General features: G+C 42.3%; 1 protein-coding gene across 1 annotated transcript in view; it reads left to right on the top strand.

The window, feature by feature from the left end:
• Positions 1 to 8,620, top strand: part of CHM (CHM Rab escort protein) — a 67,438-nt gene extending 58,818 nt beyond the window's left edge. The window contains exons 13-15 of the mRNA XM_028714708.2: positions 744 to 836; positions 3,209 to 3,378; positions 6,386 to 8,620. Coding sequence (XP_028570541.2) covers positions 744 to 836; positions 3,209 to 3,378; positions 6,386 to 6,577 — 455 coding nt within the window. The 3' untranslated portion in view covers positions 6,578 to 8,620. The remainder of the gene's footprint in view (positions 1 to 743; positions 837 to 3,208; positions 3,379 to 6,385) is intronic.
• Positions 8,621 to 19,741: the final 11,121 nt, after the last annotated feature.

The following is a 19,741-nucleotide window of genomic DNA, read 5'->3' as shown; positions in this document are numbered from 1 at the left end:
CTTTGGCCTGTTTCAGCAAGGTTCTTCTTCTGCTGTCTATAGAACCTTCTTATTTGTGATGATCACTTCTGGAGACCCTGCTCTCGGAAACCTTGGAAGGGAATCTAGACGATGGAATTGTCCATCACAAGATGGTAGAGGAACTGGATGCTATTGGGGCATTCAATGGCAGTGGCCAGACTCAGCATTCGAAAGTTCTCTGTTGCTCATATTCAAAGTGCAAGCTTCTTTCTTTGAAATTTTTATGGAGAGGTTGTTGTTGGGTTGTTGGGTTGTTGTTGTTTTTTTTAAAGGCTTATCCAGTTATTTTAGAAAGTGGGGAGGGACAAAGATTGATTTTTGCATATTAATAGCTGAAATAGTGTTTAAGGTATTTTACTCATGACTTGATTTCAGTTGGTGGTGCTTGCTTCTTCTTCTTTTTAATTGTTGTCACCTGGGTTGGAAATTATTTTAAATTGCAAAGCTATGTGCAATTTTAAATGCAGTTCAGGGTGGATTCACATGACCACGTTTTAGTGCAATGAGGAAGTTTACCATGCCATATCACTGCCATTGAATGTTGTTGTCCCAAGAAAGTTGCAGCTTCTTCGCCCCAGAAGTCTGACCTGATAAACGCTGCACTGTTTCCATGTGATACAGCCTAGTTCCAAGCTGACCTACACTTTTAACACTAATAGTCAAAATTGTGAATGCCATGCTGTGGAGTATCCTAAAAGTGCCTTTCTATCCCATTCCAACAGATTTGGTGCATTTAACTTGTTCGTCCATTAAAACTGCTAAAGAAGATCTGGAGCCTGTTGTGGGCCAGTTGTTCAGTGAAAGTACAGAAACAGGTAAATGCTTTGTTTTGTTTTACTTTAAAACAAAAGTCATGCTTTACAATCTTTTCTCTCAGCCCAAGTTGATTGACAGCCATTCCGCCACTTAGGTATCAGAAGTCACGTCAAAAGCCTGGCTGATTATGTGTGTGCATCTTTTTATTTACTTTATGTTTTATCAGACAAAATGAGAAGCTAGTTCTATGGGCCTCTCTGGATGTGCCATGGTCCTCCTATGGTGACTGTCCAGGTTCAGTATTGTCTGGGGAGGCACTTGCTTTGAAGTGCCATGGGACTTAATCATGCAGAATAACAACAAATCACACTATAAATTTGTAGGGCTATTTATTTATGCAGGTATTACTTTTTCAACTCCCATTGGCAGACCAGAGAGACGGTTCATATAAACACTGCAATTCCATTTTCTATTGCTCCCAATTCATCTCCCGTAATTTAACTTAAAGAGGGGGGAAAAACCTGAAACCAAACCAGCATTGTACAGATCTGAAAAAAACACACCTCGGAATACGAAAAAGTGGTTAGATTGCCACTTAGCATCATCTTGTCCTTTCCCTCCTGCCTCCTTCTTAACATTAATCTTAATGCTTAAAGTGATCTGGTTTTGAAGTGATGTATTGTTTAGAAGCTGCCTGAAATTCTTTTGGAGCAACTCTGTGATCAGGAGGGTCCTCAGGTGCACTGAGGCACTGAGAAGCTAGTTTTCACTGACACATAGGCCTTTTTATCATCAAGATGAGGTAGTGGTCATATTTTAATTAAAATGTCAGAACAAATACTGTTGGAGTTATTGAAAATGAATCACCAGATAAAGTGAGCACTGGGCCATGGCAGGTCAGAGAAGCAAAGTCACCTGAAGAAGAGGACTCTATTCATTTTCTTGCCTAAATGAGGAAGAAGTAACTTCTTTTTTTTTAAGAGTACTAGGAACTTTTAATAATATTTTTAAAAGAATGCACTGCGTCAGGCTTTATGCTGGTTGACTATCCCTTCCAAATAGATTGGAAAAGGTAAACTGCTCTCTCCTTGAGAACAGTCATTATACATCTGTTTAAACACACACACACACACACAGAGAGAGAGAGAGAGAGAGAGGGAGAGAGAGAGATTAGTTGTCCTGTGCTTGCCTTTTAAAAATACCTTCAAACCTCTGTTCTTATCCATTATGAAAGGCTTCTTTCTTTCTAAGCAATGTGAGCATAGCATTTGTTTTAAATTTTATTTCAGGGGTGTGTGTGTTTCCCCCTCTTCCCTGCCTTAAAAGCCTCAGGGTTGGTTACCACTTCTTTCCCAGTCATGTACACATAATTAAAATGCAGAGCAGCAAGACTTAATATTCCCAAACAGAAAGCCAACAACAAATCCTGGTTGACTGCTCATGGTCTCTGTGTGTGGGAAATGAAACAAGAGCCCAAGTTCAGATGATACAGGTGTGCTTGTGTTGTCTGTGACATGGCAGAGCAGGGGAGATGTACCACAGGAAATTTTGAGCAGGGTGTACCAGCACACTGCTTGTTCATGTTAAACTATGGTTTGTTATAACCTGTGGTTTAATATGAAGTGCAATTAGGGCCATAGCGACTGGCCGCAAGTTGCCTAGTGAGCTTCATGCGTAAGTGTGGATTTGAAGCCATATATTCTCAGTCCAACATACCACCCTCATTGCTACAGAATTATATATACACACATCTGAACAGGGCCCCTGAAAAGCTATCTGTGTGTGGAATATACCACCTAAGTAAGATCCTGTGTATGAGGTCAGCCACTGCTTCCTGAGGCAGTAGAGGCTGGTATCCTCCATTGTTTTGAAGGCATGCTAGTCTGTGGCTTGTTGTATATAACAGCCTGTGTTGCCTTGGTTCCATTTTGAGCCCTAAAACCCATACTGGAGTGCTTAAGCAGTGGGCTCATCCTCCTTAGTTGATCTCAGTGCTCATGAACACTCTCTGCTCTGAGTGAAACCCCTTCTAGGAGATGCTCTAAATCTCCTTGAATATGGTTTTCTACCCGGTTTGAGGTTCAAAACTTTCTCAAGGAACTCTATGATTCCCATGGGCCCCTGAATTAATCAGTCTGATGCTTTGTTCACTGTATGCAGCTGTAAGTAACCACATTAACGTTCCTTTTCACAAAGCCATATTTAATAACCAGAAGCACGGGGGCTCTCAGATGCTTTCAGATATCCATGTCAGAGAGACTTATTACACAATCAGGGTACCAGCAACAAAAGGGTCTCGTCCACAATCCCCAAAGGTGGGAGAATCTAGAGCACAACCTCCAATAATTTGCCTTTCCAACATTTTGCTGTACTGTACAAGTCTTGCTGCATTTTAATTCCGGTGAGTAAAATCTTCCCCCCGTTGTTCCAGAAAGTGAAGGCGCAGGAGAAGGGCAAAAGCCTCAGATTCTCTGGTCGGTATATTTCAACATGAGAGACTCCTCTGGTGTAGACAGGACATCCTATGCCAATTTGCCTCCCAACATCTATGTTTGTTCTGGGCCAGACAACGCATTGGGAAATGACTGTGCTGTCAAACAGGTAAGGGAGGTGTCCCACATTTTTCAGCTTTTGACTGAAGAACATTCAGAGTGATGGTATCCTGCAGGGTTGTAATACCTATTTTGTTTTGTGGGCCAGTCAAGAAATAGAGGCAAGTGGGGTTTCTGCAACAAAATCTGCATGTGTTGGCTTATGTAAACCACTTAGAGGTTATGGATGATTAAACCACATATAAATCCTGTTAATTAAAATTGAAGTAAGTTAGATGTGACTCAGGGGGCTGAAAAAAGAACAAGCTAGCATCAAAGACAGGAGTCCTATTTACTTTTAGAACTGCAACCAATGTCTGTTGCAAGTACCAGTGGAGCACAAGGCTTCTGCATGCAATTGAGTGCTGGACTTGGCCTGGGAGGAGGTCTGAGAGCAGTAAACTGCCTTTTGCTGCAACCTGAGAGAGGCAGGGGGGTTGACTGAGACTCTAGACTCGTGGTTCCCAATGTGGGGCACACACCCCATGGGAGGCAATTTGATTTTTAAGGGGAGGCAATTCAAGAATGAGTTAATAACAGTGAATGGCCTTTTAGGCTTCCTCCATGTGAATAGGAGTTCACTTTTTGAATAATAAGAATTATATGTTGGGGGGTGGGCATCGGGATTTTAGAGATGCTTAGGTGGGGCATTGCTAAAAAGAAAGGTTGGGAACCACTTCTGTAGACCAATCTAGCGAAACGTACCGGAAGAATAAGAAATCAAGATAACAAACTTTTAATAAAAGAATGGAAATGGTTTATCGAATATTTACAGATACATTGCAAACAGATAAAAACATTAGCAGGATTATTGTAATAACCTGCAGTTTCATAAGAATATGTATTTAAAGTAGATAATTTAATGAACAAATAAAATGAATTTGGATATGCAGAAGATATTAAAAAATAAATTTCAGGAACTGAAGAAAGAGGCGGAAGGAAGTCAAACTTTGAAATGTTAAATTGATTGTAAAACTAATGAAATGCATAAATTTGGAAAGCATAAAAACTTAAAAAACAAGAGACTCTAGATCAGTCTCAGCCCCTCCTTTGACCTATGGTGTGCACAGTGTATTGTATTGTATTGTATTGCAGCGCTGCCTTAAGCTACTCTCTCCCTCTCCCACTTGCTGCTCATATAACAGCAAACTACACTGCAAGGTTGTTGCATGCTACTCTCACAGCCCAACCTGCTAAATGGGGATAGGAGAAATTGGGAACACTTTAGGATTGTTATAAACCATTCAGGATTGTTATGAACAAGTCTGACCTGCAGTATTCAATGTTAAATACACCATGGGGCTGTCTAAAGCCACTCTCTCTAGCTCTAGGCCCTTCCAGCCTGCCATATGGAAACATTAAACTGCCTTTGCTTTGGAATTTCTATTAGCAGGGCTGTTAGTTAAATGCTTCACACAGTAAGAGCTGAGTTACAGAGAGTGAGGAGTCTTCTCTATTGGGTTTGGAGGGGGCTATGTGTCTCTTGGATATATCAATTGATTGTCTATGGGCAGCTCTCACTTCCATACCCAGGGACGTTTAATTATAGCTTCTTAATGTGAACTGGGAAATGACCTACCCCGACAATGGGATGGTTCCATCAGCCCTTTTTTATATGCACAAACATTTTCCCACACCCTCTTCTGCTGGCTCATATGGGTTTGAGGAATTGGGGGTGGGAGGAGGGAAGAAATGGAGCAAAGGTAGACAGCAGAAGAGAAGGTTATATAGAATAGACAGCCTCCTCTCTCCTTGTCTGTGCTGTTTCCTTTCTTCCACCCTAGTTCCATTATGATGGAGACAGTTGGTGTGTTGTAGGAAGGCAGGTGGGTAGAGATGATTTCTCCAAGCCTTCAAATTTCACACACCCCCCAAAAAAAATATTAAACAACCTTTCTTGGTCTTTTGGAAGCAGGGGGGAAGCTTGGGCGTTTCCCCCCAAATTCATCTAAGAAGATTTTGCTAGAGTTCACCCAGTTCTAGAAATAAATAATCTCCAGCAGTATCTTTTTTATAAAAAAAGGAGGGAGGAAAAGATAATTTATTAATATTATCACAGAAGCCGTCTGCTTCCAATATAAGTCTTTGATCTTCATCTTTTATCCTCTTACCAGTCAAATTATTGCCTTGTAAAACAAAATTAAGGCTACTATTAGCCTTTGAATATACAGATCAGATGTGAGCATTCAGGCTGTGTCAGCTGTTCTGTTAAAAAGCCCATTGATAATGGCCATAGGGAGGGCAACTGCAGCTGCTTAAGATTTCTTGCATATATTCTCACTTGGCCTGAGTCATTTAAAAATTAATGGTTGCTATAGCCTTGTGAGCGTAAGAAGTTGTGCATGTTATCCTTGCATGCTCACTCGGACAGACATGGCTGAAAATGTTTCTATGTAGTCCTATCTGGTTATCAGAATGTAAAAATATATGCTGCTCACTTAGCTCTCTTCCATTTGAAATCAGTGGGATTTAGAAGTGTTCAACCCTGACAGCATTGTGCCCATAATTATATATATAGCTCTTAATCTTTAACTTGGTGGTAGGTGAAATGATGCCTTTGTTATCTTCCCCCTGGCACTTATGAAGCCTTTGAGTCCCAACTCTCTGCCCTTCTTGGTCTTGAGATGGTAAGGGTGGCAACCTTTTCTACCTTGAAAAATACATACAGTGGAAGGAGGAAGTTGGAAGAGTGACACTCTTTCCCACTTCCTCTTTCAGCTCTGTGTGCTTTTCAAGGCTCTAATGAATTCTACAGCTTTTCCAAGGGATCTGAGCAAAGTCCAAGTGTGTGCATGCACACATTTTCTCCTTTTTCTGTTTCTTAGGGAGAGATGAGTATGAATGAATAAAGGAAGTACTTGGGTATCTCTTAGGAGCAGTATTGTGAACTAGCACGTGGCGAGGCAGATGTGAAATATGGTTTTGTTGCTTGTGGACACACCACAATATGCATGTGGATTGGTTTGTAATCTCAGCCAGTAAAGAGGTTAACTAAATGTTTGCTTCCTTCCAAATAGGCTGAGGCCATATTTCAAGAGATGTTTCCCAGTGAGGAATTCTGCCCACCACCCCCAAATCCAGAAGATATCATCTACGATGGAGACGGGACTCAGCCAGAAGATCCTGGGTTTGGTAATCCATCTGAGACCAATCCAGAGACTTTGCCTGAGAAAAGCACTGAAGAGAGTGAAAGACCCTCTGAAGAGTGAATGGATGGCAAGGCCAAGACTGAACTCATTTCACCATGGTGTCTGGGGAAGCTTGACCCAGTCCAAAGTGCAGCCAAACAACCAGTCTGTCATACACAAAATGTAACCCCAGCAATCCTAGCGGGACTTTACAGAGTTGCTTAATAGCTTGATTTGAGTTGGCACAGGAGAGTCTTGTCCAAAGCTATGTCCTGAAACATAACTCCATTCTTGACTCATTTTTCCTGGAAATACAGATTATCAGTTTGTAAATAAGGCATTCCGTCATTCCACAGAATTGCAGTTTTGCCAAAGTCAGCAGCAGCACAACATATGGAACTCAGTTTGCTCTACAGGAAGTGTGGGGAAAAATTCTATTAACTGAAAACAGCTATTGGGTTAGACTAGTAGGTGCTAGGCCAGGAGTAACCACTGTGGTTCCCTTCAGTTGTTGCAAGACTATAGTTCCCACCATCCCTGACCATTAGCCATGTTGGTTGGGGCTGATGGAGCTGGAGCCTGAAGTCTAGAGGGAGACACACTTGCTACTCCTGCACTAGACACTGAACATTCAGTTGTTAGTGATCTAGCAGAAGCTCACCAAAAGGAAAAGATCCAAGTGTTTTCTGTTTGTTTGTTTGTTTGTTTGTTTGTTTGTTTTGTTTGTTTGACTGGCTGTGCAGAATATCACAGAAGTGGTTTTTAAGCTTTTCTGTCATATACTCAGTAGAAATGCAAAATAAATAGATCTTTCAATAGATTTCTTGGAAATGGTTGTTTGGTAGCACTTGGGTGCCTGCTCACTGAATCCCTTTCAAGAACTGAGCTATATTTCTCACCATCTATTTGTTTTTTTTTCCAAAGACAGCACAAGTTTACTTGGTTGATGCTCAAAAGTACTGAGCCAAAAGTATTGGTTGAAAAGTACATCTCTGAAGCAGGGCTTGTTTTTGCAAGTGCCCTCTGAGAAACCTCATAGCCACTAATGTTCTTTCTTAGTTATGCTAGAGTGGGAATGGGAAACCTGTCACACACAGTATTGTTGGGCTCCCAACTCTCATCAGCCCAAGCCAGCATGGCCAATCAACTGGGGTGATGACTGTGGTAGCCCCAACAGCATCTAGGAGGCCACATGTTCCTCATCCTTGAGAGACAGTTGGAAACTGGCCTTTGTAAATATATAAGACAATCTGTCTGAGAATCCAATACAGGAGAAAAGGACAAGAGGTGATTCTGTGCTGCTGAATCTAAAAAGCCAACTAATAAGTCAGAATTAGTAACCATTTGCACAGCACTTACATTATGCAAAAATGTTTTACATTCTTGTTGGTTTTTCCAGTGGTGCTATCTTGCTATTCCCATTTTACAGGTGAGAGCCTGAGGCCCAGGATGAAGCAACAGATATATTTACAGTTAATATTTGTAAGAAGAGACAGGCTGTGGTAGACAAACTCAGGTAGCAGAGCTTAAATTGGGTTGCGTAAAGCCCAGGTAGCATTTCAGCTACTGTGTAGCTCACTGCACTGACGTTTTAAAATTCAGCTCCTTCAAAATGGCCAAAAATGCCCCTCATGATCAATATGCAGTTTGGGTGGGAGATAGCTAGGTCATTGGTCCGTGATACAGCCCTTCAGTGCTTGAGCCTATGTGATTGCTTTGTGCCACAAAAGTAAGTTTATTCCATAAACATAACAATTACGTTCAGCACAGTAAAGCAAGATGCAGCTATCAATGACACACAGCCTTTCTGTACAAAAACGGTGGCTCAAATTCATTTCATTCACTAGGTAGTTCTTGTGGCGTTTGCAATTAAGCTGTTATTTATGCTGGGTAAGAGAGAGAGTCTGCCTATTTTTCCTTCGCCATTGCTGCTCCTATGCATAAATCAGAAAGCATGAATGTAGCCCAATTGTATTTGAACGTTTACAAATCAATACGGGAGCCAAAATGAGGGCTTGCTCCCAAGAGCTTTCAAGAACGAAGTTCCTACAGAAAATTTCTTTTCTTTTTTTAATTTGGAAATGAACTTTAGTATAAGAAATTAAAGGTTTGCTTGCAAGCGTGTTTCCATGTTTCATTATGGTTGTGAATATTAATGCAAAATGGTGTGTCACTTTATTTTGTTGTTGTTTTGTGTAGATGTTCTGTTCAAATTGTTTCATGGAACTCCTTGCCATCTACAAAAACAGCTATCTTCTTGCTTTTTTTTTTGGTGGGAGGGCAGATAATTTTGTTCAATTTTTCAGGGGGCAGAAGGTTGGTGCTTAACTAAATATGGCCATGGGGGTTTTTCTTTTATACTTTTTCCTTAAAAAAAAAAAAAAGCCTCTCACACTCTGCCATCTCCACAGGCTCCCTGTCCATCTGCCCTTCCTGGATTGCCTATGGGAGAATGTTAGATCATTGTGTTCTTCTACTGAGACTCCAGGTATGGCCAAGGAACCTGCACATATGCAGAGTGGAGAGGGGCTTTAAAAAATGGGGGGTAGGAAGTAAAAGGAAGAATGGTCCCAGGTCACAGCGTAATGGGTTGTATCCTGTGCTAGCCCTACAAAGAGCAGACCTGTTGAAATTAATTGACGTGACTACTGGTCTGAGTAGAACTTAGTTGGGTACAATCCAAAGTTATTAAGGTTGATCCCAACGCTTATAAACTTGATAAAGATTCTCCCACTCCTCCCCAGTTTTCAGGGACAATTTCTACATTCACAGCTGACAAAAGCCACCACTGAAAAGATAGCGGCCTTCAATCTTGCTTATAGGCTGCCCTAAGGAATCCAGTTGGCCAATGTGAGAAGCAGGATGCTAGATATGTTTTAGGCTGGAGAAGAGAACATTCATAGGAGATGTGACAGCTGTCTTCAAATAGCTGAAGATCTGTCATGCAGAAGATGGAGCAGACTAGTTCTAATGGGTGAAATGGTGAGGAAGCATATATTAACTAACCATTAAGTGAAGTTTCGTTAATGGTGAGAGCTATTCAGCAGGGAAGATGGGAGCTTTGTAGAGGTCCAGAGAAGATCATTTCCGCAATCCTGTCCAATGTGAATATGACTACTCAGCCTGAATCTGATTACTCAGCCTGATCAGAGGAGAGGAATCAGTAGTCCTGATTTTGTTGGATGCCAACTACCCCCCAGCCTCAGCCAACGTGATGGAAGCTGGACCACTGGTCTAATCTAACAGGTTTTCCCTTAACATGATCCAGGTGGGGCACAAAGGGCCTGTTGGAACACAGGGAGATACCAGCAGGTTCAGATCCAGGTTCAGTCTTGCTTCTATAGCCACATCCTTGGATTCAAGTAGAAATCAAGCACAGCTGTCACTTCTAGCCCTTCTAGCCCAGCTCACTTACATACTCAAGTCTGCCACAAGCTAACAATCCACCCCACAGTGCAGATCAGGGGTTAGAACAGCTATTCCCATTGCGATAGGGCATAGTATCAGAAACATGGGGCTAATGGAAGCCTTGGAGCCAGGGCTCATCGGCGTGACATCCATCTGCACTCACAGAGGCCTTTCCCAGCACTCGCATGGTCCCCTTCCCCGCACCTAGCTGAAATTAGGCTTGAAAGAAGCATACTACTGTAGCTGATAGAATGGGCTGCAGTGTTGTAATTGTTGGTGGTGAGGCACAACAATTTATCTGGTTTGCAAATGGGCCCCCACAGTGCTTTTCTTCCAGAAAAGAAAAGGTGCCAGTAGTAGAAGAAGAAGAGTTTGGATTTGATATCCCGCCTTTCACTCCCTTTAAGGAGTCTCAAATCGGCTAACAATCTCCTTTTCCCTTCCTCCCCCACAACAAACACTCTGTGAGGTGAGTGGGGCTGAGAGACTTCAGAGAAGTGTGACTGGCCCAAGGTCACCCAGCAGCTGCATGTGGAGGAGCAGGGAATCGAACCCGGTTCCCCAGATTACGAGACTACCGCTCTTAACCACTACTGTGTACCCTTGAGTACCCCGGGGGGGGGGGAGCACTGGGTCCCCAGGCCCCAAAAGGTTGACATGGAAGCAAGTCTCACACAAATTTCCCAATTGGGAGTCCAGAACCAGGTAAAAGGCATTGCCTGCTCCAACTTTTGATGGTGTGTCAAAACAAATTAGACAGAAGGCAAGCCTCAGAAACCTCCTTCCTCTTTCCTTTCTATGTTGAAGGGGGTCCCTGCCCCTTCAGAGGAAGTGCCATAGCTCAGTAGCAGAGCATCTGCTTTCCATGCAGAAGTTCTCAGGTTCAGCCTCCAGCATCTCCTGCTACTACTGGAAATTTTCCCCAGAGACCCTGACAACGTAGTCAGCACTGAGGCAGATAGACTGATGGTCTGACTCAGGCATAATGCAGTTTTGGTCTTCCCCATTCCCAAGTTGCTCATCTATCCCTGACTCTGATTTGCATCAAGAATGTCATGGCTCTCTAACCAGAAATGAGATGCATAGTAAAAAAAGAAGAATGCATGCAGGGGAAAAAATGTTTTGCTTGTTCTAGTGGCTGTGATGTCTTTTTTTTTTAAACCGTTTAAATGCTCAGCTTTTGCCTTTCAGAGCAAATTAAAGACTGCAGATGTTCTCAGGCTTTGATTTTACACTACACTGGATGTGTACAAACTATTTTCATGACTTGTTCACATGGCAGATGTGCATTTTGAATGAGTTTGCTGGGGTAGTTGAGTACCCAATGGTTTGCTATGCAAGTATCGGCTGCGCTTTCATTTCCCCAGGAATAATGTGTTGAAACACTCGCTCTGAATTTCATAAATTAAGCATTGCAAAAGAAGAGTTAGACTTGCCCAGGGTAGGTGGAATAAAATAAGGCTGCAATCCTACATTCACTTACTTGAGAGTAAGTTCCACTGCACTCAATGGGACTTCTGAGTAGGTAGCATAGAATTGGACTATTAGGTTTGTTAGTTTCAGAGTATATTCAAAAGATAATACAGCTTTTTTTTAAAAGTGATTTATCTGTAGGATTATTAATCAAGTTTGAGAAAGATAAGGTTAATTGAATTTTTAAACGAGTGGCTGTGTTATCCTTCAAGCACCTTGGAGCTCATTCAATATTCACGCCTTTTTATCCCATTTGGAAGTGATAGGTTAGGTTTGAATTCTTCCTTTAAAAAAAGAAGTAACACATATAAAATAAAACTTGTGATTATTGGACTATTGAGCATTGCACTATTGGTCTAGTGGGTTAGAATCACAGCTGAAGATGGGACACACCAACTCTACTTCCCCAATGGTTTGTTTTTAAGCAGAAGAAGGCAGGGCAGAGCTGGACTTACTATAGCTGGAACTAAGTTAAAGAAATCCAGACATGTCTGTTCGGATCTTTCCAAATTATTCCAAATTGGGTCTTTCCAAATTATTAAGATGTGCACACACAATATATTTAAAGCACCCCGAAGAAGAAGAAGAAGAAGAAGAAGAAGAAGAAGAAGAAGAAGAAGAACAACAACAACAACAACAACAACAACAACAACAACAACAACAACAACAACAACTGCAGTTTACTTATAACAAAGCTACAATTCCAAGAACCCTTAGAAATTTACCATCCCTTGGATTTGGTAGAGGATGCTTTAAATGTATGGTGGGGACAGCCTTAGCTGAAATGGCCTGTCAAAAAACGTTAAACAAAGCAATGAAATTGGTTTCAGTTTTTTGGGGGGGTCTCCTGTCTGATTTAATCAGGATCACTTTTTTAAATACTTCAAAACAATGGATTAATCAAACTAAACAGGTGGCATTCAACTAACTTTACACCCAGAATAGATCCATTGAAATTAATTAATGTCCATTAATTTCAGTGGGTCTCTGTTTAAAACTCATTTGAATATCACCCAGTGTTTCAGCTCTAGGGCTTGTGCAATCAACTACAAACCCTATTCAGACATGCAGGCTTAAACCGTGGAGAGGATGGCGGGGGCACACACAATCCCAAGCCTCAGCATCCCCACCCATAGCAAGTCCATTTCAGACCTTTCAATGTGAAGATGATTCCCTTCCCATCGTTGGGAATCCAGCACCATAGAGTTTTGCTAACACATTTAAGAAGCTCTCTCACTCTATCAGGCTAAAGAAGGTCTGAAAAACATGTGCACATCCTGTCCCCAGCTTATGCTCATATGCGTTCACCTGAATAGCGCTACATGAACAGTGTGCATCCTTCTTGAGAGTTACTTCCAAGAAGGTGTGTAAAGCAGACATGGGGGTCCTCAGGTCAGCGGCCTGAATGGAGCCCCCCAATTCTGCCTGGCCCCCATAAATCTCACTGGGTCACTGACTTTCTATTGCATCCTGGGTGTTTTCACTTAGCTGGAATGAGTCCTCAAAATCTGAGAACACCTCTTGTTTGAATGGATGGAGGACAGAGAGGGGTGTATGAATGAGTGTAGAATCCAGTACACAGGCTGGCACATGGCCCCCTGGAGGTGACCGAAAAGGAAATGTGGTCCTTAGGCTGCAAAAGTTTCCCATGTCTGCCCTCTGGGAGCTTATTTCAGTCTAAAAGTGAATCCTATATTACCAGGCTGGTTTTCAGGGCTGCAATCAGATGCAGACCAGCATGAAAGAAGCATGACTCCATTGTCAGTGAAGTTAGCTCTTTAGTTAAGGAAAGAGCATACAACTTAGCAACACTTCCCCGTAGGTCTTGCTCCTATGGAGCAGTTGCCAGGACTGAAGGTCCCTGCCTTCCACCCTTTCTAAGTCTCCTCCTCTCCCAGATGTTTCCCAAGCAGTCTCAGACTGTGGCTGTGCACCTCTGGCCTCTGTTCTGCTCTTCTCATTACTCTGCAAGTTCTAGGAGACCAGGGGGGACTCCCAGGATTCTTCTGCAGTCTCTTGACCCACCCTCCTCTGCTTCATCCTCAGAGTCTGAACTGCTCCGTCACAGGTTCTTCCCTTCTCACGAAACCCTCTAGCCCCTTCTCCCAATCTTCTGCCTCTGACCTCTCCTCAGTTTCCCACCACCAACTCCCTGGCTCTGAGCCTTCCTCCTCTGGGGTTTCCTTGCAGGTTCACCACCTGGTGCCTCCCAGTACTCCTCATCATCCAACCAGTCCCTGACACTGGTGAATCCGAGTTTTGTAATTGTTTTACTACTGTTGTATCAGTCAAGTTTTGTCAGTTTAAATCCAGATTTGGATGCTGTTATCATTCTTCTGCTGCCTGTAATTGATCCTCTATCTCTTGGAAGCCTTCTTAGCCAGCAAATGGCTACATTTGCTCTTGTCTCTCTCTCCCCCCCACCCCACCAGCCTCCTCAAATGATTGTGCTTTGGGCCATTTGACAGGTAATCATTAGAACTTGAATGCCTGAAGACTAACTGGACCTTTTCCTCCTATTATTGCAAGGGGGGATTTATGTAGGTAACTCCCATTAATGCTAATGGGACTTGCATGTGTAAATTCTCCTTGTGTCAATGACAGACTTGACCCCTGAAAGAAATCCACGTGGCTGTGGGTGGGTTGATTCGGAAACTGTCTGGGAATCACAATGAAATTTTCTTTCCCTGAAGATGACCAATGCCGGTTTTTCTCTTATTATCAGGTTCTTAGTTCACAAAGGAGAACAAATAATCGCTGAAGAAGTAGAAAAATGTATCTCCTTATCTTCCTGAGGGAGGAAAAAATTGGGGGAAGCATGACCCCTCCCCAGTGTCAAATACAGAAGTGGCTGGAGAGGAATTGGTGCCTCACCACTGGACAGGGGGCAGAGAGAGCTCTGCAAGGACTTATCCTTATTTACCCTGATAGGGCTGCCTATCAAACTAAGCTTATGCTTTGTGTTTAGAAAGCCCCAGGTTTGATCCCTGACATCTCCAGGTAAGGCTGGGAATGTCAAAAGAAAAGAGGAAGAGTTTTGCTGGATCAGGCCAAAATATTCTCACAGTGGGGTCTGCTGTTTTACACATATATGAGAATTGGAATTTTAGGTCCCTGGTTTATTTTTATTTTTATACTTGCTTTAAAGCCACATCCACACTATACCTTTATTATTCCACTTTGAAAAGTCACAGCTTCCCCCAAAGAATCCTGGGGACTGTAGTTAAGGGTGATGAGTGTTGTTAAGAGGCCCCTATTCCCATCACAGACCTACAATTCCCAGAGTTCCCTGGGAAGAGGCCTAGATTGTTAGACTACTCTGGGAATCATATTGTTGCCTGTGTTGTTATCTTATGCTCATTTGGACTTGCAAGAGCACCTCATTTCACTACAACCATTTCCCAGACACATTCTAGGCTGTCCCTCAAAAACTATTGTCAGCCTCTGGAATGATGGGAGTCTGGAGTCAGATCTATCAATAAAGCACTAGGTGGGAGCACAGCTTGTTAGCAATTCCACCATTATCTTTATTTACAGGCTGGCAGTTGCTGCTTATCAGAATGTGGATGGGAAGCCGTGCAGGAATGTTGTAAATCTTCATAGCACTTGAGATTTAGAAAGTTGACAGTGACTCATCAAGGAGAAGCTGCTGCTGTTGGCTGCATGGGAGGTCTGATCAAAGGAGACTTTAATAGAAAATGCTTCTCTTGTCATAACTCTCACAGACAATAAATTCCATGCCAGTTGCATACATTGGCAAGACAAAGATGGGATGTATGCACAATGCATTACCAAACCCAGCTGTGCGTACTCGAGCAAACTCCGAAAAGTTGTGCCTGAAAGTGCTTAGAGAAGGGATGTTCCCCCAAACTCTGTCTGATCTCTCTGATCATGGTGACTTGGTTTTCTGAATGCCCCAACAGACAGGATGTGTCTCTTCTGCAATTCCATCATGCAGTGAACATACATGGAGTTGGGGATATGGGATGAATTTAAGCCTCTTAGGAAACTTAGCTTTCATTCATAGAGATAGAGGTATCAGATTACCGTATATTCCTAAAGATATAGAGGTAGGTCAGAAAGGACCTTTTTAGCACATTTACAAGCTGGAGAAACTGTTGAGGACATTCTATGCACTCTAGAACCACCCGGCACAAATGATTATATTGACTGCAAGCCTAATTTTAGGGAAAGAGGGGAGACATTGTTGGCACCAGGGAAGACTTCCATAGGCACATGGGCAACCATGGGCACTATGTTGGTGTGTCCCTTGGTGTAGTGAAATTTCAGAGGCTGGTAGAGATTAGCCAGCAGGGTTGAGCCTATGGAAAGCCCATTGCTATTCTCAATAAGATGGCATGTTCCACTCCCTTAATTTTGAAGAAGTGTTAATTTTGGCCAAGAGTCTTGGAATAATAAGAATAATAATACTAATAATTTATTACTTGTACCCCACCCCAGGGTTGCTCTAGCCCCTCTGGGCAGCTTCCAACAGAACACACAATATATCAAACATTAAAAGCTTCCCGACACAGGGCTGCCTTCAGTTGTTTACAGAAGGTCGTATAATTGTTTATCTCCTTGACATCTAATTCCACAGGGCGGGCACAACTAACACGAAGGCCCTCTACCTGGTTCCCTGTAAGTTCACTTCTCTCAATGACCCTTGCATCTGAACCTCAGTGTCCAAATCGAACAATGGAGGAAAAGGTCTCCTTCAGGTATTTATTTAAATTGCAGCAATTATTTCTAAATTTGTATCCATACACATTATTTAGCACATGCAAATTATAAGCAAATTTGTGCCCTCTTGTGTCTTCTTTCCACCCCATGATGCATTGCATAAGTCGCCACTCTAACACACAGCTATTATTGACAGTGTAATGCTTGAAAACAGGGATAGAGAGCTCCTAGCAAAACTTGTTCTGATCTTGCAAACTCCATTATAATGGTTGCGGAAGTTAATACCTCTTTAATGAGGCATTATTTCACAAGCAAAATGCTGAAGTCAAGTCCTGATCTAGATCCACCTAAGATATGAGACGTACATTCAATACTCATTACTCTGTGGGTTCAGCCTGGACAGCTAATAAAATTCGGACTCCAGAGGTTTCCTTAGCATTGCAATAGACACCTCTTGACCCGCCTTAAGAGGAAATGGCCACTCTGTGTAAAAGACACAGGATGCTTATGGTTTATGCATTCCCAAACAACAGCTCTTCTGTCCAGCTACAGCATGTGGCATAGCTTAATTACCTTCTGACATAGCAATAGCATTCATCCTTCATCCTTATCTTCTTCTTGCTTACATGCTGCTTTGTCCTTTTCTCATGGTTCTCTTGCAAACAAACCTTCACATTCCAACCTTCTCTTGCTCAACCCTTCTTACGCACATTTCAGTTTTCATTCCATATTTTCAATAATTTATGTGACAATGCAACCTTCTGCTCAGAGAAGTATCTGCCCCCCCCAAAAAAACAATGTAGGCAATGCACTCATTCCTTTAATGTGTGGTATTACTGAAATGTTCTCTGGGCTGGGAATGATAGGGAAGATATCTTTATTAACTTCTTTCTTTGGCTATTCCTTTGAGATAGTGGTACATATATTAAGTCAGTCCCCACCATCCTGATGCTCTCCAGATGCTTTGAGCTGCAACTCCCAGTGTACTGGTTGGGGTTGATAGGAGTTGTGGTCCAAAAATCTGGAGAGTTCTGGGATGGCAAAGACTATATTAAGGAATGGGCTCAGGGGGGAAAACCAAGTCAATGATAATAAGAAATTGGTCATTAATGTATTTTGTGGGGAAATCTTTAGAAAGGTTCCACTATGGATTAAACACTCAGTGTAACTGAGACAATTTTAAAAAAATAAAAATGAATTCTTCTTTGCTGATGTGGGGTATTTTGAGGGAATCTTATTCCTTAAGTGAGCACATTAATTTTACTGTGATCGCTCTTCTAACTGGGAGTGCTATGATTTAACAAATTCAAATGACTGAAAAATAATAAATTATACAGAAAATGTGTACTGAGTCCTCTACTCTACAAATAAACTAGTATTTTATGCATAGATAGATAAGTATATATAAAGATATCAATATATCAGAAAATGGATTTTAAACCCAGAAATCCTATACTCACCCTCTGCCAGATCTGGATATATGTTTGTGATTGACCACTAAATCCAAATTTTATGCCCACTCAACCTGGGTATGGGGAAAGAGAAATGTGACTGATACCCCACAGCATCCCTGGAAACACCACTATAGAGTCTATAACTGCAATAATGATGCAATTTGTGCATTATTTCCTTATTTCTGTTCTTGCATGTTGTTTGTATTGGAAATGCCAGAAGAGGTCTCTCAAACAGGCTCAGATACTGATCTAAGCCAGAGAAGAATTGCTAGCTTCCCTGGCATTTCACATCATTTCTATTGAATTCAATGAAATGATGTTACTTCCTTACATTCAGTGCATGTACATGAGTGAATAATATATTGGCAATTGTGAAAACCAGGGGTGTGTGGAGGAACTCATCTCAATGGGTCCTGTGCCTGGGTTGGGCTTCCTATTTCCCACCCTCAGCTTTTGCCCCTTCAACAGGTGGTACCATCAGGACAATACTTTGGGGCAGACATCAAGGGCCCCATTCAGCAGAAGGAACCATTGGCCTTCAAACAAAGGAGGACCAGCTTATATTATTGTTGTGAGGTTGTGCGCTACCCTGTTTCTGCTGAGCAGTGCACAAAGGGGCTCCAGGCGCTCACTCAGAACCATATTTCCATTCAGAAGCAATGCTTCCCACCCTGGGGGTATGCAGTACTGGTCCCTATTCTTTTGTTGTTAAAAAGTATGGCACTTACTGTAACAACTTCATGGTGAGTACCTATTTTTCGGGGGGGGGGGACTGTTGAGAAGCAAGACACAGCAGAGGTTGTGGTGTCTTTATGAAATATGGTTTAATTACACATATCTATATCTGAGTTTAAATGATGGGGCTGCAGATCTTCCAGGATTGCCATCTCAAGAGCAGCTTGCTTTTCACAGCAGCCCAGCTCTGCAGACAGAGCACCACCCCCTTGTTCCTGTTTCCCAGCCAACTCTAACAACTTCTGCCCTTCTGCCCCCACATGGTGTTCTCTCTTTCTCCTCCTTTCCAAAACACCTAGTCAAACACAACACATCCTCCTCTCTAAACCTTGAATAAAAAAGCGGCAAATTTTAATTTATGGCATCAGACCCCTCCCTGTCACCTTAGCAACACCTTACAGCACAGACCCAAACACCTTCTTTGATGTGTAGCTCTATGTGGCCATTGTTTTATTGTTATTGTTGTTGTTGTCATCATCCAATCTATTTACCACCCTTCACCTGCAGATCTCAGGGTGGTTCACAATATAAACATACAATATAAAAGCACAAAATATAATGGCTTACGTTCAACCAAACCAGCCAGGCTAGTTTTCAATGGCTAGACCCGGGAATTTCCGTGTTTGGCACAGTTCAGGGGAACTGCTGCAGCCTGTATTTTCCCTTCAATTTCGCAAATATTACCTAAATGCTACCATTTATTCATTCCTAATATTTACCAGCAGACTCTGGCACCCCAGCTATAACATTATTCTGATCTAAGTGAAGTAATACACATTACCACCCCAACAAAGGATCCTGCAATCTATTTAGTCCAGAGTCTAAAGTTGCCTAACTGTACCACTGCAACTTTCCCCATTCAAGAAGTCTCCAACATGGCTCCATGAAGCCTCTGAGCTCCCACACTCACTGGTTATGTGATGGTGAGGGTGGTTATCCTTTCCTGCAGTGTAAAGTACATACAGGTGAAGAAGGAAGTTGGGAGAATGATGCTCTTGGCCTTTTCTAATTTCAGCTCTAGGTGCTATTCAAGGCTCAAACTAATTCTGCTGGATGTGACTTTCAACAAGATTCCTTGGGAAAGCAGTGTGTGGTGCCCTTTCTCTTTCAATGTCCATGTGGATTGGGGTGGAGGCTGATCCAACAATGTGAGCAGGATAAAGGTTAGCAGAGGCGTGGTGCAGCACCCATGGCACAAGCTCAAAAGTTCAAATGTACCCACAGAACTCTAAAGAGGTTGGCAAGCCCTGCTCTGTTCAATGTTCCATTGCATTGAACCAGGGAAAGATTTAAGAGGGTGAGGGGTGTGTCATTTTCTTTATTCAGGTCTTATATTGGCTTGGGAAAGATGGTTGGAGCAGGAGGGGATGAAAAAGCTTAGGTCATCACCAAATTTAGCCAGGGTGAACCAGCCCATCTCTAGGGGTGCATGTTACACAGGGCTCACTATAAAAACCAAAATGAATCATTAAAATTTGCCTACTCACTGCAA

Source organism: Podarcis muralis, chromosome Z (assembly GCF_964188315.1).
Source record: "Podarcis muralis chromosome Z, rPodMur119.hap1.1, whole genome shotgun sequence".
In the NCBI taxonomy this organism is placed as follows: Eukaryota; Metazoa; Chordata; class Lepidosauria; order Squamata; family Lacertidae; genus Podarcis; species Podarcis muralis.
Note: the sequence above shows the minus strand (reverse complement) of the source record. Positions and strands in the feature narration are given on the sequence as shown.